This window comes from Chiloscyllium plagiosum, chromosome 4, assembly GCF_004010195.1.
Source record: "Chiloscyllium plagiosum isolate BGI_BamShark_2017 chromosome 4, ASM401019v2, whole genome shotgun sequence".
Classification (NCBI taxonomy): Eukaryota; Metazoa; Chordata; class Chondrichthyes; order Orectolobiformes; family Hemiscylliidae; genus Chiloscyllium; species Chiloscyllium plagiosum.
The window spans coordinates 37,178,559-37,206,490 of record NC_057713.1 but is presented as its reverse complement, the minus strand read 5'-3'; the positions used below and the strand labels follow the sequence as shown (position 1 = coordinate 37,206,490).

General features: G+C 40.1%; 1 protein-coding gene across 11 annotated transcripts in view; it reads right to left on the bottom strand.

The window, feature by feature from the left end:
* Positions 1–27,932, bottom strand: part of LOC122548961 (microtubule-associated protein 4-like) — a 416,046-nt gene that overhangs the window by 125,234 nt on the left and 262,880 nt on the right. For 9 of the 11 annotated variants that reach the window (XM_043687987.1, XM_043687988.1, XM_043687989.1 and 6 more), the window contains 3 exons: positions 26,127–26,237; positions 22,292–22,408; positions 4,904–7,342 (listed from right to left, as the gene is read on the bottom strand). In XM_043687987.1, coding sequence (XP_043543922.1) covers positions 4,904–7,342; positions 22,292–22,408; positions 26,127–26,237 — 2,667 coding nt within the window. The remainder of the gene's footprint in view (positions 1–4,903; positions 7,343–22,291; positions 22,409–26,126; positions 26,238–27,932) is intronic. The other 2 variants (XM_043687984.1, XM_043687995.1) reach the window with 2 other exon arrangements.

The following is a 27,932-nucleotide window of genomic DNA, read 5'->3' as shown; positions in this document are numbered from 1 at the left end:
TTTACTAAGATTAAGAAGGATGTCAAGGCTTGAAAAGACTACAAAAGGTGAGTTACTAAAATGATATCAGATATGAGAGCAGTGAGAGATCTAATAGAATTAGGCCTAATTATGAAGAGTTTTGATGGAGTAAATGGGGAGAAACAATTTTTGTGGCAGGTAAGTTGATAACGTGAACATGTAAAATAAATGGCAAATGCAACAGCAGAAATGGGGAGAAACCTTTATACAGAGAGGACTGTTATGATTTGGAATGCACTCAAAGAATTGTGGAAACAAATTCAAATAGAAATCTTAAAGAACAATTGGTCATGTTGGGAGAAAGATGGTTATGGAGTTTTTTATATCCATTAGTTGGGCCACAGCTGCTGTACCGTGTGCCGTTTTGGTCACCACACTCCTTGGTAATCATCTGATTGCACCAGAGGGGGTGCAGAACAGATTCACTAGGATGTTGGCTTGCCTGGATGATTCAGCTACGAGGAGAGACTACTAGTTGTGGTTGCTTTCCTTAAAGTAGGTAAGGCTGAAGAAGGGCAATCTGATTGAAGCATTCAAAGTTCTGCTGGTCATGGACAGGGTGGATGGGAAACAGCTTTTCTCCACAGTAAAGTGCTCAGTAATCATGGTGTACAGTTTTAAAGGTAAGCAGCAGGAGGTAGAGGAGATTTGAGGAAGGCAAAGTTTCACCCAGACGGTTGGGGGTATCTGAACCTCACAGGCAACAAAGGCAGGAATCCATGAGACATTTAAGAATTATCTAGAAGCAAACCACTTACAAGGCTCTGGGCCCAGTGTAAGGAATTGAAATTAGAATAGATTGATGTTTGATATGAGGACATTTGGGCCAGAGAGATCCTTTTCCGTGCTGTAGAAACTCTATGACTATCTTGATGACCATGTGCCTCAGTTTAATTTACCCTAGGTTGCAATAATTAAGAGTGAAAATATTGATGTGTGGGGCTAATTGGACAGCTCTTTCAAAGAGGTGACTAGCACAATGATCCAGATGGCATCTTATACTGCATGATTCTAATATCAAACCTCCATGATGGGAGTTATATTCATAATCTCTAGAATTCTCCAAACTATTGGAATACTAATCCAATAACATTATCATTTCACAGTCAAAAACTCAAATATATAAACCCCTTGGCCACATTTACTGATATCAATTTGCTTTAATAAAATCCTAAGAGCAGATGCATCATGGATTCTTGTATCATCACAGACATAGTCGTCAATAGTCAACTATTGTATTATGCCATCATTTAAGGATTTTTGTAATTGATTGATAAGTTATTGATGATTGCTGCAGATATGATTAATCCTCTTGCCTAATGCATCAGATTGTGTAAACCAAATTCAACTCTCTGGTCACAGCTCTGGGCAAAACATCAAGTCTAAACTTTTCTTGCTTCTAAGCCTTCAACTGAAAAATTTAATCCAAAGACATGGAAAAGAATTCAACCAGTACCAAAGATTATTGAAAAATAAGCAATGTTTTGAATGTTATATTGTTGAATCCATGAATTGTTAAAATAATGAGGTAATTTGAAGAAAAGAAAGCACATATAGAATCATGGGAGCCCAGCGACCAGATTTCCTAGTCACAAGGCATCCCTATCACAATTAAATAGCAACTACCAAATGCTACATTTAACGTACTCTTTACAGTGTATAGAGGAACAGGTATGTACCAGTAATTTGTAAAAATGCCCCCCGATACTGAATTTTACACACAATATACCATTAATATCTGGTACATTTAAAAATTGAAATCTGATGGGATCTATATCGTACAGAATAATAGATCCAAGAAATGGGCTGAAGTGTTAGAATCTAATTTGAGTTTCAATGGTTTGGTGGCTAGAATCTGGTTTTGAGATTGAGGAGACAAAGAAGAAGAAAATGACAAAATAAATAAATAACTGAATTCTGTATTCCTAAATGTGTAAACTATATCCTCTCCAGCAATGAAATTAAATTGCCTGCTATGGGTTTTAAATAAATTTAGTCACTGAGAAAAGCAGGACAGAAACGAGATTCGATCTTTACCTACATTACAGCACTTTAAAACACTTTGGGATGTCCTGAAGGTGCTAGCTATTTCAATGCAACCTTCCTTTTGTTCTTTCTTTACAGATAACAATACAAAGTTCAATCTAATTACCAGAAAATTCTCAATATTTCAGCACAAGCAGGAATAAAATTGTTTACGGATCAATATCACCAAATCTGCAACACAACTTGAGGAGAGCTACTCCAGAAATAAATTTATTTCAGCAACTCACTATTCCTGCTCCCCAATATTTCAGAATTCAGCTTTGGATGATAATGTTTAAATAAAAATGTTTTCAAGTACTTTCACAGAAAGATGTATAATCTACCAGTGTACAATTCTTCCAGAAAATTCCAAAGTTACAGAAACAAAACAGAAAGCTGAAGGGGATTGGTGAGCTGACTTGCATGCACAGTTGCCCATTACTCATTTGCTATTCAAACAGTAACAGAGCCATTTAATATTCAGAACACAGTGGATGGCACGAACTGTAGTGAATGACGACAGAAGGAGAAAAACATCTGTTGTTACTAGACTTCACAGAAAAACAAAAAGATAAAATAAACTTGTGATCAAACTCACCAAGAAGGCAGCGGCGTTGGTGAGGCAATCTTACCCATATACATCCTAGGTTTTCACAAAAGGACATGATTTTTCCACCTGCCTGAGAACTGAATGTAACACATCAAGTGCCATGTCGCAATAATTGTGTATTTAATAACTTAATGACACTACTATTTATCTTCAGCAAGCTCATGCAGACATTTGAATATTCGACCCTAGAAAAGCAAATATTTCAAAGAAATCACTTCTTAATAGAGTGTGGTAATGTTTGGCCAGACCATAGAGCAAGGGCAATTTTTAAACTCAACAAATTTCTGTTTTGTAATGAACTAAGTGGTACAATTAGACTCAACATTCAAAAGGGAAATTAATATATGTCTGAAAAGGAAGAATTTTTAACGTTACAGAGAAACAGCAGAGAGTGTAACTAATTAGATGACTCTTTCAAAGAGTTAAGACAGGAACATCTGTCTGTACTAGATGATTCTATAAATGCAAGGGTGATATTTTCAGAGGGTTCCCACAAATTAAAACCCATTGTTATATATTATTCCATTAAGCCCATTCCTTTCGATTCAAGCCCAGTATTTAAGACAAACACATTAAAAAGAGGAACCAAAATAAAATAATAAAGTAAATATTGTATTGAGAATACTCTTTTGCATCATACATTTTTTGTTCTAAACCAAAGCACTTTCAAAGGCTCCTGGCAGTTAAACTGGATGTAATCTGTTATGCTCAGATCAAGAATGGCCTTAGTCCTCTTGTAATGATTTTATACTGCATGCAAAAGAAACACTCAAGACTGAGAACCATCGCTGAGCACATTAAGGTAATTATACCAGCAGCTGAGGAACAGTGAACAATTCTAATCACATCAGGTGTAAAGCCATTAAAAGAAATATAAGGAAGGTCAAATATCCAGCCATGAACATCTCAAAACTACACGAGATCAATTAATTTGTTAAGAAAAAGGTAATATTATGAATAATCATTGGGCTCTCAGCTTTGGTCCTGGCAGGTAACCAGAGCTCTTGATAAAATGAACCTTGCATTGCCCATATATCTTAAAGATCAATGAACCTGAGAAGCTGACTGATTCATTCAAACATACTGCAACTTACCAGACCCCAAAGTGAATTTTTTTTAAAACAGACAAATGGCCTTTTGAATTAAATCCATTTTATCTATTTTATGATATCAGGTTTTTGGAAATTTTATTGCAAGCCAAGGTTTTATGTAATATTTAAACTATTAATAAGTTTGTTTTTAAGTTGCTTTAGCCTGGACTAGCTGTTTGCCATTTACTAAAAGTGACAGATGATTGTAAGTGCCTCATGCATTTTTTCCCCACAAGACGTCAACACTGAACCAGAGACAAACATTCCAAGTACCTGCAAATTGTCTTAATTTCTCATGTCTCTCTGACTATCTTAAAATGATAACTCTTTCACTGGCTCTTCAGGTTCAGGTTACGATTAGGGTGTATTTATGAAACTGGAGTAGCGAACCTAATCTCAATACAGATTTTGATATTTTTTGTAAGCTTTGCTTATGGAAAGTATGTTTTGTGGTGAACAGTAAACAAGTTTTAGTGGAGAGCACAGTCAGTAATCACATTTCTTATTCTAGCCAATAGTTGGGACTTTCACACAGTAATCTGTCAAGTGATATTTCTCCACTATCTGTTAATATTTCACTTAGTTATCTTCATTCACATATCTAAGGTATTATTAATCTCATTCATTGGTTGAGAATTTTTGACAAAGGAAAAAAGACTTACACTGTGGAAGGCAACAAAGGTTATATTGCATTCCCAAATACTGGTTTCTTAGATGACTAGAACACAGACAATTCTAGCTTTCAATATTAAAGCATACAACATCCAGCCTAATTTCAGCACTTACCTTTCTTATTCTTCTTTTACCTGTGTCTCTTTTTCCAAATAAATAAGAATTTACCACCACCACAGCAATTGTTTCAAAATCACTTTGACACCAACCAACTGCCATGCAGTGGGTTAAACAGATATCCAGAAAACATAAGTTGCTAGTTTCAGCCAAAAGAATCTTGTGGTTAGTAAGCATTAGATTAGTTATAAACTCAACAGAAATGGTACATGCAAGATGATATGTGCTTTAGTGAGCCAAAGGCAGATACCATGCTGTGCCAATCCAGTTAGATCAAAATCCTGAGCCAGAATTATGTAATTTGAAGCATTAGGGAAAGTGGATCAGGGGCAGGGAACATGGCACTCTTATCATTGGTGGAACACACCTTCATCTTGTCGAGAACTCTCATCCAGATGTCCTTCCTGATCAGACTGTACATTTATTTCGCCAATCTTCTCTGACCCAAGTTGTTTAACATCTCTCTGGCGCTGACTGGGAACCTTCATTACCTTTGGTTGCATTGATGTCTTTGTAGCCCTGTGCTGGTCAGAGGACACTTTTGCTCCAGTTTCTCTTTGCAAAGTACCTTTAGGGAATCCTCGTTTTTGGAGGACTTTAGGGCCTGCTTCCTTTTTCGAGGCTACCTTGGAACCTTTTTCCTCATTATCGTCCAGCAGTTTGGGTGTTTCATGTTTTGGAGAAGACGAAGTGACTTGGTCAGTGCACTTTGGAAAACCCTCTTGATATTCCATAGGACTCTTCACCATCTCATTTACCTCAGATGCTTGCTGAGTCTCTGAGAGGTCAGTTTCCTTGTTTGGATGTTCCAGAGGACTCTCCAGCATCTCCTTCATTTCAGATGTTTGCTGAAGCTGTGGGGAACCAGTTTCCTTATTTGGACTTTCTGGAGGGCTTGCCACTAATTCCTTCACATTGAATGTTTGAGAGTCAGGATGAGAAATTTCCCTGTCCCAACATTCTAAAGGTTCCTCCACCACCTCATTTACCTCAAGCATTTGCTGCAACTCAGAGGGAGCAGTTTCTCTGTTCCAACATAACGTATTCTCAACCAATATTTCTCCCTCAGACTTCTGTTCTTCGACTGGGGCAATTTTACTATCACAATTTTCTAGAGAAATATCAACTACCCCTTTCACTTCAGAAATGTCTAAATCAGGGGGAGCAGTTTCTGTACTCACTTGTGCAAGAGAGGTTTCTGCCATCTCTTTCACCTCAAGGGTTTGTTTTAACCCAAGGGAACTGGTTTCCCTACTCTCATGATTCAGAGGGATCGGTGTCATCTTCTTCACTTCAGATATTTTATTCGATTCAGGGGAAGTTGCTTCTGTATCCACAAAGTTGAGAGGGGCCTCTGCCATCTTATTCACCCCAGACATTTCCCCTGATTGATGGGATGGAGTGAGTCCAGCCACATGCTCTGGCGAAGACTCTATCTGCTTTCCCTCAGGCACTTTCAATGACTCAAGGAGAGAAGGTTCTCTATCTGCATTTTCTGTAAGGGTCTCTGTCTTTTCTTTTACCTCAAATGTTTGCTGAAACTTGGGGGAATTGTTTTCTCCACTTTCACTTTCCAGCAGGGTCTCTGCTACTTCTTTCACCTCAAAGGGCAATTGTGACCTAAAGACAGTAATTTGGCTATCCTCATGTACTGTCATTTCATTCACCTCAAACATTTGCTTTGACCCAGGGGAAGTAGGTTCTTTACTTATATGTGCTAGATAAGGCCCTTCCTTCACCTTCATTTCAGGTACTTCCTCTGACTGAGGGGGAGTATATTCTCGACCATCTAATTTCAGAGGAGTCAGTGGTGCTACCCTGCTTACTTCAGTCTTTTTCTGAGAGTTAGGTGAAATGATATTTTCACCCCAAAGTTCTAAAGGATGTTCTACTTTCTCTTCCATCTTGGATGCTTGGAGGAACTCAGAAGCGGTAACTTCTCTGCTCCAACAATCCGAAGTATTTTGTGTCCATTCCACTTCTGACATTCTCTCCATTTGTGACTGGTTAGCTGCACGAGCTGCCTCGCTTCTTTGGTTCTCAACAACAGCTCTTACATCGCTCTCTGAAGGTGCTTTAGCGTTGTGCAGTGGCTGATGTGCTAGTTCACTCTCTGAGCTTTCAGATGCCCAAATACTGCTTTGACTTGGCACACCCCCAGCCACCTGCGTTTTTACTTGTAACCCTGATGCCTCTTTAGATGACCCCTCACTGTTCAACACATTTTCCTTATGCTTCCCTGTTCCTCCAGGTGGCCCTTCTAGTCGCTGGTCAGAAACAATTGCTTGAACCTCTTTGGCTTTAGCATGCATATCCATTGCAGGAGGTTGGGCTCCTTTTGTATGTGAGCGTTTTTTCTTTTTCTTTTTCTTCTCTACAGCCACTTTTACAACTGGAGATTCTATATTCTGTGCGATTTCTGAAGTCGCCTCTGCAAGCTTAACTTTTCCAGAGGTTCGATCTAGTAACGGGGTTTTTGTAGGTAAGACAGCAATCTCTGTGGTGTTGTTAGTAAGATCCACAGCACCCACTGATGAATCAAAATTCCCACAGGCTGGTGAAAATGGTTCCGTGGATGGAGGAAGTCTTGCCTCACAGCTCAAATTCTCTTGTTGGGGGGTGGTTGGTGAATATTTTGTTGGCGTCTGCAGTACAGTATCAACTGCAGCAGTGGTCTTTGCTATGTTTGAAACTGGCGAACAATCATCCATTAAGCGAGCACTACTCAGATCTGGGTCACAACAGTCTACAAGGTGGAAAGATGATTCAGCTTGATGCAGGCTGAGGAATGGCACACCAAATTCTTCTATATGCAAGGGAAAAATAGCAGCTAAATACAAAGTTATCAATTCTAAAAAGCACTTCAATTTTTGCAACTTCAACACTTCAATTTTGTTCTCCTAGTAAGAACACGTTCCCTCCCTTGTAATAATAGTTATTTTTCTTGGTTTTTGGGGGGGGGGGGGGTAGAGAACATGAATATTACTGACCATTTTAAAAATAGAAGCATCGTAATAACTCAACAAGTAGAAGTACTGATTTGTATAATATTAAGTCACACAGACTAGTAAGGTCCAGGTTCAATATTTAGTGTGGAGCTAGTCATTAATTTCAATTTGAGGGTTACAAATACTTTCAATACCTGAGCTGAGACAGCGATAAATTAAATCATCCTGTTGTAACCACTAACATCAGCTGAAGATAAAAGTATGTTTGGCTACAATAGTCCCATAACACTTCAATAGTTCGGTCACTTGAGAGCATCCAAGACCCATGGATCTTCATCCTTAAAATATTATCAATTCCAGAGGTGAGGGGGAGAAATTCAAATAGTTTTGCACTGGAAAAATAAATTTTAAAAATCTGCATCCACTTTATTCAGGAATGATTACATATTCCGTTTAAAATTTTTGCATGGCTGTGCACATGGAGAAAACAAAGGAGCTAAAGGTAGGTGAACACCACAGGTCCCCAGATCAGAGCGAACATTTCTTCTTTTCCATACAGAATTTGTTTGTTTTAAGGCACACAGTGATAATTCTATATAAAATGGTCATTTCCTGAGCACTCCCCATTCTGTTTTTCCTTTATTATTTTTTCTCTTTTATTCATTCATGAGTGCATCACTGGCTGGGCCAGTAATTATTACCCATCCCTAGTTGCCCTTGAGAAGGTGGTGGTGAGCTGCGTTCTGAACAGCTGCAGTCCATGTGCTGTAGATAGACCTATAATGCCTTTAAGGAGGGAATTCAAGATTTTGACCCAGTGACAGTGAATGAACTGCAATATACCAAGTCAGGATGGTGAGTGGCTTGGAGGAAAACTTGCATTCCCATTTATCTGCAGACCTTGGCCTTCTACATGGAAGTGATCGTGGGCTTGTAACATGCGGCCTAAGGAGCATTCTTGAATCTTTGCAGTGCATTTTGTAGATGGTACACACTACTAGTTTGGAGAGAATGATTGCTGTGGATATGATGCCAATCAAGCAGGTTGTTGTGTCCTGGATGGAATCCAGCTTCTTGAGTGTTGTTGGATCTACTCTCATTCAGACAAGTGGGGAATATTATATCACACTCCTGACTTGTGCCTTGTAGAAGCCAAACAGACTTTTGAGAGTGAGGGGAAGGTCAGGTGGCGAGATACTCACTGTAGGATTTCTGGCCTCTGACTTGCTCTTGCATGGGATGTTGGTATTGCTGACAAGTCTAACATTTGTAGCCCATTCTCAACTGACCTGAAAAGTGACTGTTTCTTTCTGGCAGTTTATTCAGCAGTTGAGTCAATTATATTGCTGTCTCGAGTCACATGTTGGCCAGACTAAGAAAGGATAGCCGATATCCTTCCCATGTTAGTGAACCAGATGGGTTTTTAACAATAATTGTTACACGTTCATCATTAGACTGAGTTTTAAACCTAGATTTTTTTTAAAAAATCGAATTCAGATTTTACCATCTGCTGTACAGTGGAATTAAAATCCATGTTCCCCAAAATATTTACCTGTGGCCCCAGATGAACAATTCAGTGACATCAACTGCCATTTGTAGAAGAGAATTCCAAACCTCTACCTGTGTGTGTGTGTGTGTGTGTGTATATAGAAGTGCTTCCTAACATCTCTTCTAGGCCTAATTTAAAATTATGCTCCCTTGTTCCAGAATTTCCAACCAATGGCAATACATTATCTTTAACTACCTTGTCTCTTCTTGTCATCACCTTGAAGACTTTGATCAAATCACCTTTAATCTTCTAAACTCTAAAACAGGCCTAATTTGTATCATCTCTCCTCATAATTTAATCCTGAAGTCCTGGTATCATTCTTGTAAATTTACACTGTATTCCCTCCAAGGCCAATACACCTTTCCCAAGGTGTGCTACCTAGATCTGCTCAAAATACTCCAGAGTTTTGCACAGCTGCAGCACAAGTTCTGCATCCTTGAACTCTAGTCCTTGAGGTAGAAAGGCCAGCATTCCATTAGCTTGCTTGACTATTTTCTGTAGTTATTTGTGGCATTTTAAAGATTTTTGCACCTGAACCCTCAAGTCTCTTTGGACATCCAATATATTTAACTTCATACCATCTAGAAAGTACACTGATCTAGCCTCTTCCAGTCCAAGATGAATTAGAATCATAGATGTACAGCTTGGAAATAGACCCTTCGGTCCAACCCGTCCATGTCGACCAGCTATCCCAACCCAATCTAGTCCCACCTGCCATCACCTGGCCCATATCCCTCCAAACCCTTCCTATTCATATACCCATCCAAATGCATCTTAAACGTTGCAATTGTACCAGCCTCCACCACATCCTCTGGCAGCTTATTTGAATTTCACCGTTTGTTAATTTTCCCAAATACACTCCGACGTCCAGCGATACACGAAATCAAACAGCAAAGGCGGAAACTGTGCAGTCACTCTCACTCTCACTCTCTCTCTTCTCTCCTGCACTGTCCTCACCATGTGCTTCCTTTGTCTGCTCTTCTCCCTTTTAAAACTGCTGTTGTTTTGACTTTTTTTTCCCAAAGTTCCAAAACAATGCAACAGCATGTAAAACAGTAATTGCTGCTCCTGGAATTCGAGGAAATCACCTCCAACACCTAAAATACCTCAAAAAAAGGAGCAGCCAGAAATTTTTCCTGTCCATCTTGGATTATTCAGAGTCCATGGAATTGAGGGTAAATTACAGACATGGCAGGGAAATTGGTTGAGTGGCAGGTGACAAAGTAGGAATAATGGGTAGGTACTTAAATTGGCAGCATGTGACCAGTGGTATCCCACAAGTATTTGTTTTAAAAGGGAGAAAAACAGATAAAGAAAGCACATGGTGAGGTCAATGCAGGAGAGCGAGAAAGAAACTGACACTGCCTTTGCTGTTTGAATTCATGTATCGCTGGACAACGGAGTGCGTCTGGGAAAATTTTAAAAAATTAGCAAAGTGAAATACACAACTGATCTTGGAGGAACTGTTTGGGTGAAGTTCACAGCACAGAATCAGATAAGTGAATTGTTTTAAATGGCGTAGAGAAAGTCTGCAGTAGTGAGTAGAGTAGGTTATTTCTTGATGATATGTTTTTGATATATGTCTCTTGATTAAACTTAAAATATAAGCCGTAACTATTAATCTAACCTGGGGTAGTGTTTTATAGAGGAATAAGATGGTGTTATTTTCTGGGTCTGTAGGTTGCAAAGGAACAAAAATGGCCTTTAGTAGAGTGTTATGTGCTTCTTGTCAGATGTGGGAGTTTAAAAGAGAGTTTAAGGGTTATTACGGATTATATCTGCAATAAATGCTGTTGGTTGCAAATCTTATCAGATTGAATGGATCAGTTGGAGAGACAGTTAGAAGCAATGAGGAATTTGCAACAGCAACTGTATGTGATGGATGGCCATTACAGGAAGGGAGGAAAGTCTCAGATACAGTCACATAGATGGGTTAACTCCAGGAAAGGTAAGAAAGGTAGGCACCTAGTGCAGGTGTGTTCTGTGGCTATCCCCATTTCAAACAAGTATGCTGTTTTGGAAAATGTTGGGGGTGATGGATTCTCAGGGGAACGTAGCACGCACAGCTAAGTTTCTGGTATTGAGACTAGTTCTAATGCAATGAGGGGTACGTCAGATTCCAAGAGATCAACTGTGTTAGGGGATTCTCTAGTCAGAGGTACAGACAGACATTTCTGTGGCCAACAGCGAAAACTCAGAATGGTGTGTTGCCTTCCTGGTGCCAGGATCAAGGATGTCTCAGAGAGGGTGTAGAATGTTCTCAAGGGTGAGAGGGGCCAGCAGGAGGTCATTGTCCACATTGGAACCAACGACATAAGAAGGCAAAAGTCTGAAGGGTGATTACAGAGAGTTAGGCAGGAACTTAAAAAAGTCCTCGAGTAGCAGCAATATCTGGAATACTCCCGGTGCTACGAGCGAGTGAGGGCAGGAATAGGAGGATAGAGCAGATGAATGCATGGCTGAGAAGCTGGTGTATGGGAGAAGGATTCACATTTTTGGATCATTGGAATCTCTTTTGGGGTAGAAGTGATCTGCACAAGGAGGATGGATTGCACCTAAATTGGAAGGGGACTAATATACTGGCAGGGAAATTTGCTAGAATTACTTGGGAGGATTTAAACTAATAAGTTGGGGGTTGGGGGTTGGGACCCAGGGAGATAGTGAGAAAAGAGAGCAATCAGAGACTGGTACAGCTGAGAACAGAAGAGAGTCAAACAGTCAGGGTGGGAAAGGACAAGGTAGGGCTAATAAATTAAACTGCATTTATTTCAATACAAGGGACAGATGAAGTCAGGGCATGGTTAGGAACATGGGACTGGGATATCATAGCAATAACGGAAACATGGTTCAGGGATGGGCAGGACTGGCAGCTTAATATTCCAGGATACAAATGCTACAGGAAGGATAGAAATGGAGGCAAGAGGGGAGGGGGAGTGGCGTTTTTGATAAGGGATAGCATTACAGCTGTGCCTGAGGGTGGACATTCCTGGAAATACATCCAGGGAAGTTACTTGATTGGAACTGAGAAATAAGAAAGGGATGATCACCTTACTGGGATTATACTACAGACCGCCCAATAGTCAGAGGGAAATTGAGAAGCAAGCTTGTAAGGAGATCTCAGCTATCTGTAAGAATAATAGGGTAGTTATGGTAGGGGATTTTAACTTTCCAAACATAGACTGGGACTGCCATAGTGTTAAGGGTTTAGATTGAGAGGAATTTGTTAAGTGCATACAATAAAATTTTATGATTCAGTATATGTGGATGTACCTACTAGAGAAGGTGCAAAACTTGACCTACTCTTGGGAAATAAGGCAGGGCAGGTGACTGAGGTGTCAGTGGGGAAGCACTTTGGGGCTAGCGACCATAATTCTATTTGTTTTAAAATAGTGATGGAAAAGGATAGACCAGATCTAAAAGTTGAAGTTCTAAATTGGAGAAAGGCTAATTTTGACTATATTAGGCAAGAACTTTCAAAAGCTGACTGGGGGCAGATGTTCGCAAGTAAAAGGAAGGCTGGAAAATGGGAAGCCTTCAAAATGAGATAATGAGAATCCAGAGAAAGTATATCCCTGTTAGGGTGAAAGGAAAAGCTGGTAGGTATAGGGAATGCTGGATGACTAATGAAATTGAGGGTTTGATTAAGAAAAAGAAGGAAGCATATGCCAGGTATAGACAGGATAGATCGAGTGAATCCCAAGAGTATAAAGGCAGTAGGGAAATCAGGAGGGCAAAAAGGGGACATGAGATAGCTTTGGCAAATAAAGTTTAGGAGAATCCAAAAGGTTTTTACAAATACATTAAGGACAAAGGGTAACTAGGGAGAGAATAGGGCCCCTCAAAGATCAGCAAGGCGGCCTTTGTATGGAGCTGCAGAAAACGGTGCATAAATGAGAATGTTGCATCAGTATTTACTGTGGAAAAGGGTATGGAAGGTATAGAATGTAGGGAAATAGATGGTGGCACCTTGCAAAATGTCCATATTACAGAGAAGGAAATGCTGGATGTCTTGAAACGCATAAAGGTGGATAAATCCCCAGGACCTGATCAGGTGTACCCGAGAACTCTGTGAGAAGCTAGAGAAGTGATTGCTGGGCCTCTTGCTGAGATATTTGTATCATTGATAGTCACAGGTGAGGTGCCAGAAGACTAGGTTGGCTCACGTGGTGCCACTGTTTAAGAAGTGTGGTAAGGACAAGCCAGGGAACTATAGACCGGTGAGTCTGACATCGGCAGTGGGCAATTTGTTGAAGGGAATCCTGAGGGACAGATGTACATGTATTTGGAAAAGCAAGGACTGAATAGGGATAGTCAACATGGCTTTGTGTGTGGGAAATCATGTCTCACAAACTTGACTGAGTTTTTTTGAAGAAGCAACAAAGAGGATTGATGAGGGCAGGGTGGTAGATGTGATCTATATGGACTTCAGTAAAGAGTTCGACAAGGTTCATCGTGGGATTCTGGTTAGCAAGGTTAGATCTCATGGAATACAGGGAGAACTCGCCAATTGGATACAGAACTGGCTCAAAAATAGAAGACAGAGGGTGGTAGTGGAGGGTTGTTTTTCAGACTGGAGGCCTGTGACCACTGGAGTGCCACAAGGATTGGTGCTGGTCCCTCTACTTTTTGTCATTTGCATAAATGATTTGGATGCGAGCATAAAAGGTACAGTTAGTAAGTTTGCAGATGATACCAAACTTGGAGGTGTAGTGGACAGCGAAGAGAGTTACCTCAGATTACAACAGGATCTGGACCAGATGGGCCAATGGGCTGAGAAGTGGCAGATGGAGTTTCATTCAGATAAATGCGAGGTGCTGCATTTTGGGAAAGCAAATCTTAGCAGGACTTGGTCCTAGGGAGTGTTGCTGAACAAAGAGACCTTGGAGTGCAGGCTTATAGCTCCTTGAAAGTGGAGTCGCAGGTAGATAGGATAGTGAAGGAGGAGTTTGGTATGCTTTCTTTTACTGGTCAGAGTATTGAGTGCAGGAGTTGGGAGGTCATGTTGCGGTTGTACAGGACATTGGTTAGGCCACTGTTGGAATATTGCGTGCAATTCTGGTATCCTTCCTATCGCAAAGATGTTGTGAAACTTGAAAGGGTTCAGAAAAGTTTTACAAGAATGTTGCCAGGGTTGGAGGATTTGAGCTATAGGGAGAGGCTGAACAGGCTGGGAGTGTTTTCCCTGCAGTGTCGGAGGCTGAGGGGTGACCTTATAGAGGTTTACAAAATTATGAAAAATTATGAGGGGCATGGATAGGAGTTGGGGAGTCCAGAACTAGAGGGCATAGGTTGAGGATGAGCGGGGAAATATATAAAAGAGATCTAAGGGGCACCGTTTTCACAAAGAGGGTGGTATGTGTATGGAATGAGCTGCCAGAGGAAGTGGCGGAGGCTGGTAAGATTGCAATATTTAAAAGGCATTTGGATGGGTATATGAAAAGGAAGGGTTTGGAGGGATATGGGCCGGGTGCTGGCAGGTGGGACTAGATTAGATTGGGATATCTGGATGGGTTGGACCCAAGGGTCTGTTTCCATGCTGTACCTTTGTTAACAGTCTCTTGTGAACTTTATCAAATGCCTTCTGGAAGTCCATACAAACAACATCCACACACATTCTCCATTCCACTACCTTTGTCACCTCTTCAAAAAAATTAAGGGCTGTTATGCACAGCCTACCTTCATGAATCCATGCCAGCTCTCCCTGATTCACTGAAAGGTTTTTGAGGCATTCAATTACCCTATCCTTAAATCATAGACTCTAATGATTTCCCCACCACCGACATTAAACCAACTGGCCTATAATTCCCTGGCCTTCCTCATTTGCCCTTCTGTAAAAGTGGAGTGACGTAGGTAATTTTCCAATTCAGAGGGATGACTCCAGAACACAGGGAACTCAAAGTTTCTAGTTGGGGCATCTACAATTTTCTACCTTACCTCATTTAAAATCCTCGATGGAAACCCCTCACCCTCACCTGTCCCACTAGAAACTTAGTCAAGATTAGAGTGGTGCTGGAAAAGTACTGCCGGTCAGGCAGCATCTGAGGAGCAGGAGAATTGATGTTTCGGGCAGTATCCTGGTGAAGGGCTCCTGCCCGAAACGTCGATTGTCCTGCTCATCGGATGCTGCCTGACCTGCTGCGCTTTTCCAGCACCACTCTAATCTTGACTCTGATCTCCAGCATCTGCAGTCCTCACATTCGCTCACTAGAAACTTACCTGAACACAGCAACTAATGTCATAAAAATGAGATGCTGCTTCTCAGGTAATTCTGTCTATCATTTCTCTCTATGGAGCTGCAGCAACAGATTACAATTGCAGGCAAGACTGGAAACCTAGCTTTAACTTGGAAAAAGCCATCGCAGTGATTAGCTTTGCAGACTGTGGCAACTACCTCAGGAGCATCACTGATCAGAAGTTCTGGGCCATATTAAATTGTGCCATTGATTGAACTGACATTTTTGGTATGGTATAACTGACATATAAAAATCCAAATTCAGCAGTACATCATTTTGAGTACAGGTAGGTAAATGGAATTGAAGTACAACTCTTCACCCTCATCTTTTCTTTATAAAGATTGCTCAGTGGCTTCACCCTTTGTCGTCTCCAGACCTAGAAGCACTTCAGCGGTGGCACGGTGGCTCTGTGGTTAGCACTGATGCCTCACAGCACCAGGGTCCCAGGTTCGATTCCAGCCTCCGGCGACTGTCTGAGTGGAGTTTGCACATTCTCCCCATGGGTTTCCCCCAGGTGCTCCGGTTTCCTCCCGCAGTCCAAGATGTGCAGGTCAGGTGAATTGGCCATGCTATATTGCCCGTAGTGTTAGGTGCATTAGTCAGAGGGAAATGGGTCTGGGTGGGTTACTCTTTGGAGGGTCGATGTGGACTTGTTGGGCCAAAGGGCCTGTTTCCACACTGTAGGGAATTTAATCACTTGAGATCACTGAACTCCTCTACATTTGAGCATCGTCAACTTTAATTGCATCACCACAGAAGGCCATGCCTTCAACTGCCAAGTTCCTAATTTTATCTGCCTTAAAATTTACCACTTTGAATAAACTTTTGGCCATCTGTTCTAATATCCTTTCTACCAATTTTTAATTAACACCTGAAATACCTTCAAATGTTCTATTGCATTACATGTTTTAACTTAAAAGGTGGTTTATAAAGGCACATTTTTGATGCTATGATCTAATTGAAAAGGTGAAGCAAGTTCAAGGGGTTGACTTGCCTATTCTATTCCCTATGTCCTTTGCTCTTTGCAATGGTACTGTGGGATTTTACATGTCCACCTGAGAGAGAGAGATGATGATGCTTCATTTTGGTGGTATATCCACGACAACAGCACCAACTGAATGTGCAACGTTCCTTCAGCATCACACTGTGTTGTATTGAGCAGTAATCTCAGATTATGTCCTTACAGCACTCATGTGGACTAAGGACCGACAGTCTCATACAATGATGTTAGCCATGGCCCATGATAACACAGACACATCTGAGCCAGAAGACTGTGGTTTCAAGTCAGGAAACTCTCCCAAGTGACTTGGAATAAATACATTCTTCACTAATCCTCACTGAAACCAGACTATCTGACCGACATCACATATTATGGGACAATAAAAGTGTTTAAAGTTAGAAAAAAGTGGAACGCAAAGGAGCAGCACATTCTTTCCAATATTTCCAACGGGTCATAGTTACAAGATGTACCTTTAGAAAAAAGGTCAAGGAAAGGTTTGTGCAGGCAAGCAACTGAGGAGATGGGATTCGAAGGTTACTGGCTCAGGCTGAGTGTGTGTCAATACTAAAGATTAAATTGGAGAGGGGCAGTATTTGCACTGCTTCTAGGAGTGTGAGCAGAGACCACAACGGGTTGAATGGCCTTTTGTGCTGTAATGATTATTTGACTCCATGAGGGAAAAAATACTGTGTTAGGAGGAGATGGGAGCTGTGCAAATAAATATGAAGGAAAAACCGTGACAGTGGTTGCACTGTTTCCATGTTGATGGAGTATGTTTACCCAATGGACCATTGAATGCAACAATTCTCAAGTCTTTGGGTCTTTAAGGATTAGTGCCACACCAGATGCAACAAAGCTACCATTAATTCAGGGGAAGGAGGGGCAGAAGAGAGGAACACAGTCTATAATATGATTGAAAAACTATATTCCTGCTCCCTCCATCTTTTATTTCTGCCTTATAGGTAGTTTTCAAGACATTGGGTGAAATTAATACCTGCAACTCCCCTCATCAAACCATTAACTGCAAGCAAATATGAGAAATAACAATACTAATTAGAAACATTGTAGATTACAGATTTGTGCTCACTGTATTGAAACAAATAGTTCAAATTTTAAAACCGCAATGAATAATCATCATTCCTCAGTGATTCTTGTCACATGTTTTCTTCCCATGGCTAGAAAATGTTACTACACAATGCCCATTGCTTTCCCTCTCTTGGCAGTGCAGCAATGCTCAATTCATATTCTGAATCTACAGACTGAACGACAAGGATTGCAGCTTACAGCTTTCAAACCTCACTTCTTGGCAGAGGATGTTATAATGCCAATTTACTGCACTATAACCATATGGCCCCTCCCATTCCACTAAATAGCCTTCCCACTACTCCCTTGAGGGGTTTAAATACCGTCAAGGATTATTCCTCCAAACTGGCAACTTTTCTAGTATTTTGTCCACTATGCTGTAAATCATGTGTATCTGGGCACGAGTATTGGTGAGCTATGCTTTTGTAACAGGCATCACAGCCATGCTCCACAAGTGCTCAGTAGACACCTGCACTTGAACATACTAGCAGGCAGTCACTTCATAGAAACCAAATTAAGAGGATGAACCTTGCTCTTTCTCCCTCCAGAAAGGCACAGTTCTACTGGCTTGCCTCAGGCCTCACTTAATTGAACAATCTCAGTGCATTTTGGTGACAACGGTGGTCTGTACATCTTATTATTGCATTTTACAGTGCATTGCTAATTGAACCCAATCTGCATATACTCCATGACACAACCCCCTCCACCTGTTAACTGCAAAGCTTCAGTAAAAGAGAATGTCAGGTCAATCAATTCTGCCATACATTGGTTTAAAACTTGCTTCTAAAAAAGATCGAGAAGTGCTGAATTCAGTTTATTCAGAACAATCAGAAACAGTGACAGTTTTGAAAGAAGAGCATTTAAAGTCACACCATTGTGGGGCGCAAAGATGAGGTTTGTTGATAGACAAGAAGATAGGCCCTACACAGTGAAAAACTGGAAACCTTCGACCTCCAAAACTTGTTTTCTCATCTATCTCACCTATTAAAATGTGTCCAAAATGTCAGATCCCTTCAACTAGCCTGCTTCCCCAATATTAAAGTTGTTGCCAGTCATTTATCTAAGCACTGCTGAATTAAGCCTCTCCTTAACTCCTGGTCAACTTTAAGGGCGGTTAGATGGTCATTGGATAAACATATGGATGATAATGGAACAGTGTAGGTGAGATGCGCTTCAGATTGGTTTCACAGGGTGGCGCAACATCGAGGGCCGAAGCACCTGTACTGCACTGTAATGTTCTATGTTCAAACAAAATTGAGCAACTTCTCCCCAACGACTCTGAAGTGATACAAAAAAGTTAAATAATTGCTGATTGCAGCAACAAGCCCAAGTTTTAAATGAAATAGTTTATTGCCCCTCCCCTGGAAAATACAATGTCCTGTCAGACAGTAAAACTGCTACTCCTGGCATTTCAGAGTAGTAATCATGTCATCACTTATTTAGAAGGAGTAAACATCCCCCACATTAGGTTACTTGCTGTGGGCAAGTATAAAGTTGCCCATCACTAAATTAATTATCGTACAGAGCATCACAGTGGATAATCAGAGTGAGGAAGAGGAGTGCTAAGAGAATAAAATGCACAAGATCAAATTCCAAACAGTTTTATCACTCAGAAGCTCTGTTTATCGCCTTTGAACAAATTCAGGAGTATGGTATTTTGCATAATATGAGACAACTAATATTCAAGCATCCTGTAAAACACCATGCTGGTTGCATAAGACTCCCCTTCATTAGTGTATGTATCACAACTAGCCCATAAATGTGAATTTAGAAATGGTTTTATTGATGTATGATATAAAGACCTTCTACTTTTACTTTGCTCACAAGGTATGAATGACAGTGGCAAGTAACAACGATTGCAGAGATTGTGCTGGGAAAGGCACAGATGGTCAATCACCTTGCATGCATAGATCAAGCAGATCAGACTGGATGGTGATGGTAGACTTCCTTCCTTTCAGGACACGATCAAAGATGTTTGGTTGTCACAACCTGGTAGTTTTTTATTGTAAACTTTCTGATGTCAACCTACAAATGACCTTTAAAATTGAACACAATTGTGCAACTGCCATGGTGGAATGTGAACTCATGATCACTAGATTCCTGGTTTAATATTATACTTAAGGGTATAGATGCATAGTCCAGTACAACCAAAAATCTGGAGCCACACATTCAGATTCCAATACAATAGCCAGGCAATGTAAATTCAGATTATCCTACAAATCTAGAGTTGCGAGAGTCCTTCAAAGATGTAACAAGCAAAGTTGATCATAGGGATCCTGTAGATGTAACATGACAGTAGAGAAGTATTGCACAAAAAGGCTAATACACAAAATAAGATTATATGGGATTAGGGGCAAGTTATTAGCTTGGATAGACAACTAGCTAACCAACAAAAAGCAGAGATTTTGGATAAATGGGTCTTTGTCTGGTTGGCAAGATGTAGCTAAGTAGGGTGTCACATAGTTCAGTCCTTGGGGCCCCAATTACTTATAGTCTATGTTATTGACTTGGATGCAGGAATAGAATGAACTACAACCAGGTTTACAGATGACACTTAAATAGGCGGGAAAGTAAGTTGCAATTAAGAAACTTTGGGTAGGGGAGTCCAAAACTAGAGGGCATAAGTTTTGGGTAAGAGGAGAAAGATTTAAAATGGGCCTAATGACAACTTTTTCACCCACAGCAGGTAGTGTATGTATGGAATGAGCTGCCAGAAGTAGTGGTAAGGCTGCTACAATTACGTCATTTTAAAGGCACCTGGATGGGTATATGAATAAGAAGGATATCTGGTCAGCATGGACGAGTTGTTTCCATGCTGTACAACATTATGACTCTAACACATTTATGAAAAATATGGATAGGTTAGGTGAATGAGCCAAAATTTGGCAGATAATATGGATAAGTGTGAGGCTTTCCATTTTAGTGGGAGGTATAGAAAGGCAACTTAGTATCTAAATGGGGAGAAATTTCACAGTGCTTCAATGCAAAGGGATCTGGTTGTCCTCATGCATGAATCACAGGAAGCTAGTATGCAGATACAGCAACTAATAAGGAAAGCAAATGGGATTTTGGTATTTATTGTTAAATGAGCAGGGGATAAAAGCACGGAAGTTTTGCTATAATCCTGCAAGATATTTGAGATATGACACCTCAGGTATTGTGTATAATTTTGGTCACCTTAGTTGAGGACGACGTAGTTACATTGCAGGCAGTTCAGAAAAAGATTCACCCGATTAATTCCAGAGATGAAAGATTTGTCTTGTGACAACAGATTGAGTAGTTTAGGCCTATATGCTCTGGAGTTTAGCAGAATGAGAAGAGAGCTTATTCTAGGACAGCACCATGGCTCAGTGGTTTGCAATTCCAGCCTCGGGCAACTGTCTGCGTGGAGTCTGCACATTCTCCCAGTGTCTGCGTGTGTTTCCGCTGGGTGCTCCAGTTTCCTCCTACAACCCAAAGATGTGCAGGTCAGGTGAATTGGCCATGCTAAATTGCCCGTAGTGATCGGTGCATTAGTAGGGAGTAGGGGAATGGGTCTGGGTGGGTTACTCTTTGGAGGGTCAGCGTGGACTTGTTGGGTCGAAGGGCCTGCTTCCGCACTGTAGGGAATCTAATCTAATCGAGGCATACAAGATGCTTAAGGGGATTGATAAACTAGATGTAGAGAGGACATTTCCTTGTGAGCATTCTAGAACGAGAGGTCATAATTTTAAGTAAAGAATAGCAGATTTAAAACGGAGATGAGGAAGAATTACTTCTCTCAGAGGGTCATGAATCTGTGACATTCACTACTCTGGGGAGCAGTGGATGCCAGGAATTTGAGGAGATAGAGAGATATTTAGTTAGTAGAAGTTGAAGAGTTCTGGACAGCAGGCCAGAAAGTGAAGTTGGTGCTAAAATGAGATTAGCCATAAGCGTATTAAATGGTGGAGCAAGCTTGAGGGGCTGAGTTGCCTATTCCTGCTCCAATTCTTATGTTCTCAACTAGAATAAAAAAAAACTAACCAGTAATGGTATCTGTGGAGGTAGTTGTAAAAACCTTTCTAGTTCATGAATGCCTTTTAGGGAAGAAAATGTGCCATTTTACCCAATCTGGCCTACATGTGATTCCAGACTCAACCATCAATGTGGTTGACTCTTAACTGTCCTCAAAATGGCTGAGCAGCTGGAAATAAGCAATAAGTTCTTGTGCTAGCAGTGTCCTATAATCCATGAGTATTTTTTAAAAATCTAGCCTACTATACCTTACAGTATTAGAAAGCTCAAGGATTGTGTAAATGTTTGTAGCTTGGGTGTCGAGCTGGTGAACATATCCACAGCGACTGCAGTAATAGAAAGCACTCCAGCTATATTAGTCAAAAATAGATCATACACAGAAAAACAAAATTGCCTGATTCAACCTGGGCTAACAGCAATCTATATTCTTTATTTCCCACACAATACTCCAATATAAAGCAAGCAATCTTAAGATCTCCTCTCAGCTGGTAACTTGATTTCTCTTACACTACCTAATCATGTCCTGCTCTCCTCCATTAGGCAGACATGCTTTGCTTGGGGGTGGAGGAGGAGAGGGGGTGGGGAGGTTGCTCTCAAGAGATTGGGTGACATTGTGTTCCACAGCCCAATAGTGACCATTCTTCATGTAAGAGTCCAGGTAAAAATCAAATGCGGGAAGATTGCAGCCAAGCATGATCATGTGAGAACATTTTAACTAGAGGCATTAGATAATCCTCAGACCAGGAATTTTAGTAGCTAATCCATTCTCTAACACAACAGCAACATTAAATGTTGTCCTGTTCAAGAATACGTAACTCAACACAAACATATGATTGAACCAGGGTCTTTCTGATGTGCGACTCAGCAACAAATTGGTCAGTACATTTACCAAAAAGATACTATTAAACTCCAAATATAATGCTATATGTTAAATTTCACTGCTTACCTGTTACTTCCTGTGTAGGCTCCATGTGCTGCTGAGCTGGTTTGGTTGGTAAATCAGTTATAAATGTCTCTTTTTCCCATAAGTTTACTTCAGCCAGATTTCCTGAGAGTTCTGTACCTACAAACAGGATGGTAGATTTATAAAACAGATCTGAAACCTTTCTAAGTACATATAAAAACAAGTCAGTGATACTATTTCCAAACTTATGATAAAAAGATAAAGGTTTACAGTCCATCACATCCTGCAAACTCAACCAATTATTCTATTTTGTGTGCATTTTCAGATGGAGTTCCATTCCTCATTTTGGACTTTTTTGTCAAGTACCATTTGGCAATTCATATTTTTGCTTTTGGACAAAGCTGTTCATTGATTTGGTATATACATTCACTCTGGACAAATGCTTTGTCTCTTTACTACCTACCGTCACCATTCCCTTTGCCTTTTATTCCACATCACTGTTGCCACTTAATCTCCCCTTCATCCTACCCTGTTCCAGACACTTCCCTTTTATACATTCTCCTTCCACCCCTTTCAAGAGCATGTAACTTCTCACACTGAAACGGTTTTCCTCTCTCCACAGATTCTGCCAAAACTGAGTAAACCCAGCATCCACATTCCATTTTTATCCCCTTCCTTTACTGTTTCAAACATTCATGCATACGCCCATAATATTATAGGATGGTCTCTTATTGAACCTTCCAAAGTGTCCCTTGGTGTGTCTACCTGCTACATAAAACATTTCTCCCAACAGCTCTCCTCACTCTTATATTGGATTGACAATTTAAAATTGATGACCCCTCGTCATTGTCACTACCATCCATGTTTAAGGTCAATATCATTCCACTAGCAAACGCAGTTCAACTAGGACTCAGTGCATTCATCTGTTGAGTAAGACCTAATCTGAAATTTGTACATATGTACTTTAATCTAATTTAATTTATACTTGGCATTAAACAGGGACTTGCCCTCCAGCCCGCTGCAGGAGGAAGGGAGCACCTTAACTATATATGACATTAAATGTTTCAGTTAGATCCTTTGACTTGGGAGCATGTATAAATAGCTAACTCTCTGCAGCTCCAGAGTTAAATGTCTCAAGGAATGAGACAAAAGAACAAGAAACATATTTGATTGCTTTTACCTAAATGTAATAGCTGTTTGAGTAGGATTAATGAGCATTTCTAGTCTTTAAATTAAAAAATAAAGCTTTTCGTTTGTGCTTAGGTCTTTAGCCGTATTTTTTCTCTCCTTTTCTGACAAAGAGCTTAAGTACAAAATTGATACTGGTATAAAAAAAATTACCATAAAGTATAACAAGTGGGGAAATTTTCCATGTGTAAAGAGAAGGGATATTACATCAATTAAAAATAACATTAGGATAGAGATGGCAGATCAGATGACGCATTGCTCTTGTAGCATGTGGAACTAACAGACACCAAGGTGATCCAGAGTGAATATATTTGTAACAAGGTGTTTGCAGGTAGAGTTGAGGGGCTGGAGTCCGAGGTATGGGTGGAATTAATCTAACAGCTCCTTAACAGCAGCTACATTGTAGAACAGAGAAAGAAAAGAAAGATAATGAGGGCATGTAAAAAAAAAATAGTACAATTAGAAATGGGTGACTTTAATCTTCATGTAGATTGGGAAAATCAAATTGGTAGAGGGTTTACTAGAATAATATGTTGTGGATGCAAACAGGAATCAGGCTATTTTGGATTTGGCAATGTATAATGAGGCAGGTTTAATAAATCACCCCAGAATAATAAAAAATATCTAGGAAATAATTACCATAGTATCACAGCATTTGTCATTCAGTTTCAGAGTGAGAAACTTGGGTAAGAAACAATTGTATTACTTTTAAATAAGGGCAGTTACAAAAGAATGGAGGATAAACTTGACTGGAGTAGACTGGGAAAGTGGCTCATCAGAAAAGACAGTTGAGGGACAACAGAAGATGTTAAAGAAAGCAGTTCATATTTCCTACTGAGGAAAGAAGATTCTAGGAAGGTAATAAACCAACCATAGTTAACCAGGTAAGTTAAAGATACTCAAATTGAAAGAGAAAAAAAACAAATGTGGCAAAGTAGATGGCTTACATTCTAGGATTTGGAAGGAAATAGCTACATAAATAGTGGATACATTGCTAGTTATCTTCCAAAACTCCTTAGATTCTGGAACAGTCCCAGAGGACTGGAAAACTGCCAGTCTAATACCTCTATTCAAAAAGGGAGACAATCAACAGTTTAAAAACTATAGGCCAATTAGCTTAACATGCCATTGGCAAAGTACTTATGACTATTATAAACAACGAACAAGCATTTTGAAATGCATTATAAGTAGAGTCAGCATGACTTCTTGAAGGGGAAATCATGCCTAACAAATTTATCAGACTCCTTCACGGCAGTATCAAGGAGGACAGATAAAGAGGAACCAGTAGATATAGGTCATCTGGATTTCCAAAAGCCGTTGATGAAGTATAGCACATGAGACCACTTAAGATGGGAGTTTCTGGCATTCAGAATAATATCAGTTTGAAATGGGGATTAGGTAACTGACAGAGGATAGAGTTCAGATAAAGATGCATTTTCAGATTTGCAATCTATAATTCGGGGAGTACCAAAGGGATCAGTCCTGGAGAGCCACAATTATTTGTGATAAATATTGATGATTTTGATGACGAATGTGAATGTAATATGATCAAGCTTGCAGATGACAAAAACAGGTCTCAAGGTAAGTGAGGGGGATGACAAGAGGTTTACAGAAGGTCATGAACAAGTTGAGTGGGTGGACAAAAGGTCAGATGGAGTATACAGTAGGAAAAATGTGAAGTTGTGCATTTTGACAGCAGGAAGGATAGAAGAGTTGAATGCTATTTAATTGTAGATAGCCACAGCATTCAAAGATCTGGGGGGGGGTATGGGTGATCTTGAGGCATGAATCATTGAAACTAGTATATAAAGTTCATTGGGTAATGGGGGAAGGCAAATGCAATGTTAGCTTTTATTTCAAAGGGAATAGAGTATAAAAATAGGCATGTCTTGCTGTAACCAACAAGGCACTCACGAGACTTGGAATACTGTGAACTCTGGTCTCATATCTAAGGAAGGGTAGACTGGCATTGTTGACAGTCCAGAGAAGAGGGATTGGGGTGGGCAGGGGGGAAAGAGGGTACATGTGAAAAGGTTGTAATCCCTTTGTGGAAGATTCTCAGACCAAAGAGCATAATCTCAGAGTTGTAGTTGCTTATTTATGAGAGAGATGAGATTAGTTTCTTTTCTCAGAGGATAGTGAATAGGTGGGATTCTTTACCCCAGAGGTTATAGAGACTTGATCATTGAGTATATTCAGGGCTGAGATAGACATTTTTTTAAATCAGCAAGAGAATTAGGGCTGTGGAGAAAAGGCAACAAAGCGGAGAATTATCAGGTTATCTACAGTCTGATCGAATGGTGGAGTAGACTGACTCAACTGAATGGTCTACTTCTGCTTCTAAGTCGTACAGTCAACAACAATCCATCTTAAAGGAGGTCAATGAAGACTTACGAAGAGAACTCACAATAATACCTAATTATATCTTCAATGTTTACCCATATCCTTAGCACAAAAACCGCAGCTCTTCTACTGTTAACACAGAGTAAATCATAAAGCACAGAGATCAGTAATTTTTAAAATAATCTTTGCTAGCCACATCCATAAATTGTTATGCAATTCATGAATCACAGTCTTCAATCATTTGGAAAATTAGTCATTTCAAAGTCTCCAGAACTCTTCATCCCAAAACAATTCAGGAAATATGTCAGTAACATATGCACATTTGCTACAATTTCATTCTACGTACTCAGTTCTTGTTCTGCTGGTGAAAGTGTGGTGCTGCTATTTGTTACTTCCTCCTGATTAACCCAAAGGTCTTCTTCAAATGCTAAGGGTGCTGTAACTGTAGCCATGGAATCTGCATAAGCACAATAAACGCTTGTAAGTTACAAGAAAAGAGTTATGCAACTGTATAAGAACCCTCTTTCCAATGTTATTGGAAGTACTGAACAATGCAGAATAGAAGTCCCAATCTTAATTCTTGCACTGTTTTGTGAATGCAATCCAGTTACATTTGGGCTCAAGCTTCAAAGGGGAATTTTAAAATAGGTAATACCCTATTTGCAACCATCAACTTTGTTGGAAAATATGAGAGCATATATATGGAAAGAACAGAGTGATGGAATCTTGAGTTTCTTCTCAGATGACCTGACATTCACAAATTAAGCTCATAGCTGAATAATGGCCACTTGGATGAAGTGAGCGTGGGATGTTTGTAGCTCTGCAGTTGCATCCCAGCCAGAAGCACCATGATGGTAGGGAAGAGTGAAAAACAGGAGGACAGCCAGCTCTTTTAGTAGCTCTATATTTCAATCTCCTTGGTAAATCAATAAGATAGTAAAATGTCAGAATGGTTTATTATGGTATTAGGTTTGAAGGACAATGGAAGCAAACAGAGGGCCAATTTCACCATGAAATATAAATGGCTGTGGAATAAATGAACAGATAACAGAAAACAGTGACTCAGTGGTTAGTACTGCTGCCTCAGTGCCAGGGACCCAGCTTCGATTCCAGCCTCCGGTGACTGTCTGTGTGGAGTTTGCACATTTTCCTTGCATGCACGTGGGTTTCACCTGGTTGCTCCGGTTTCCTCCAACAATCCAAAGTGCAGGTTAGGTGAACTGGCCAAGCTAAATTGCCCATAATGGCAAGTGATGTGTGGGTTAGGTGTATTAGTCAGGGGTAACGTACAATAATGTATTAGGGGAATGGGTCTGGGTTGGTTACTCTTCGGAGGGCTGGTGTGGACTTGTTGGGCAAAAGGGCCTGTTTCCACTCTGAAGACATTCTACAATTCTATGAAAAATCACTAAGACAAATGTATTTTTCTGATCTTTTGACATTAATTGGTCTTTAAAAATTGTTGGAGCCAGAGCTGCTGCCAGAAGTGACTGAAAGGGACTTTTTGTTTTAGATAGTTAATTTTGAAATCACATCTTAAGTATAAATCCTGCAAGGAAATTGAATTATTGCTGCAAATGCTAGCATTCAGATCTAGCCTTATAAATCATGTATCAAATATGACAGAGAAGTGTTACAAATCGTAGAGTAGTGATTAGATGGTGTCAAGCTTGTTTTTCAAAAAGTCTCAAAGAATGAGAAAGGAAAGCACAGAAAGAAGAATGGACCACAGCAACATTCTCAAAACAAAACATACACAAAGTCACAATATGAGCAAGAAAAGGGTTGGAGGCTAGAAATGAGTGAAACACATTATAGACAGACTCTTCCCTGCATGTTGCCGAGATATGCAAGACAGTTGTTAGGTAAGAAAATACTCCAAGATATGGCAGCAGTTCAAAAGTTGGAACAGGCTTGGTTTTAAAGAGTACTCAAAGTTCTTAACAAGACGACTTCTAGATTGAAGGATAGAACAGAATTGTTTGTAAGACACAGCCTCAAGAATAAAGAAGAATATAGAAGCTTTAATTAAGGCAAGGCAAGATTAATGAGGCTAAGAATAATAAAAATAGAGAAACAACATTGAAGGAAAGCCTTCAAAACTAAGAGGTGGCAGCTGTTTGTTTAACTAGCGTTGAGAAAGTAAGAAACT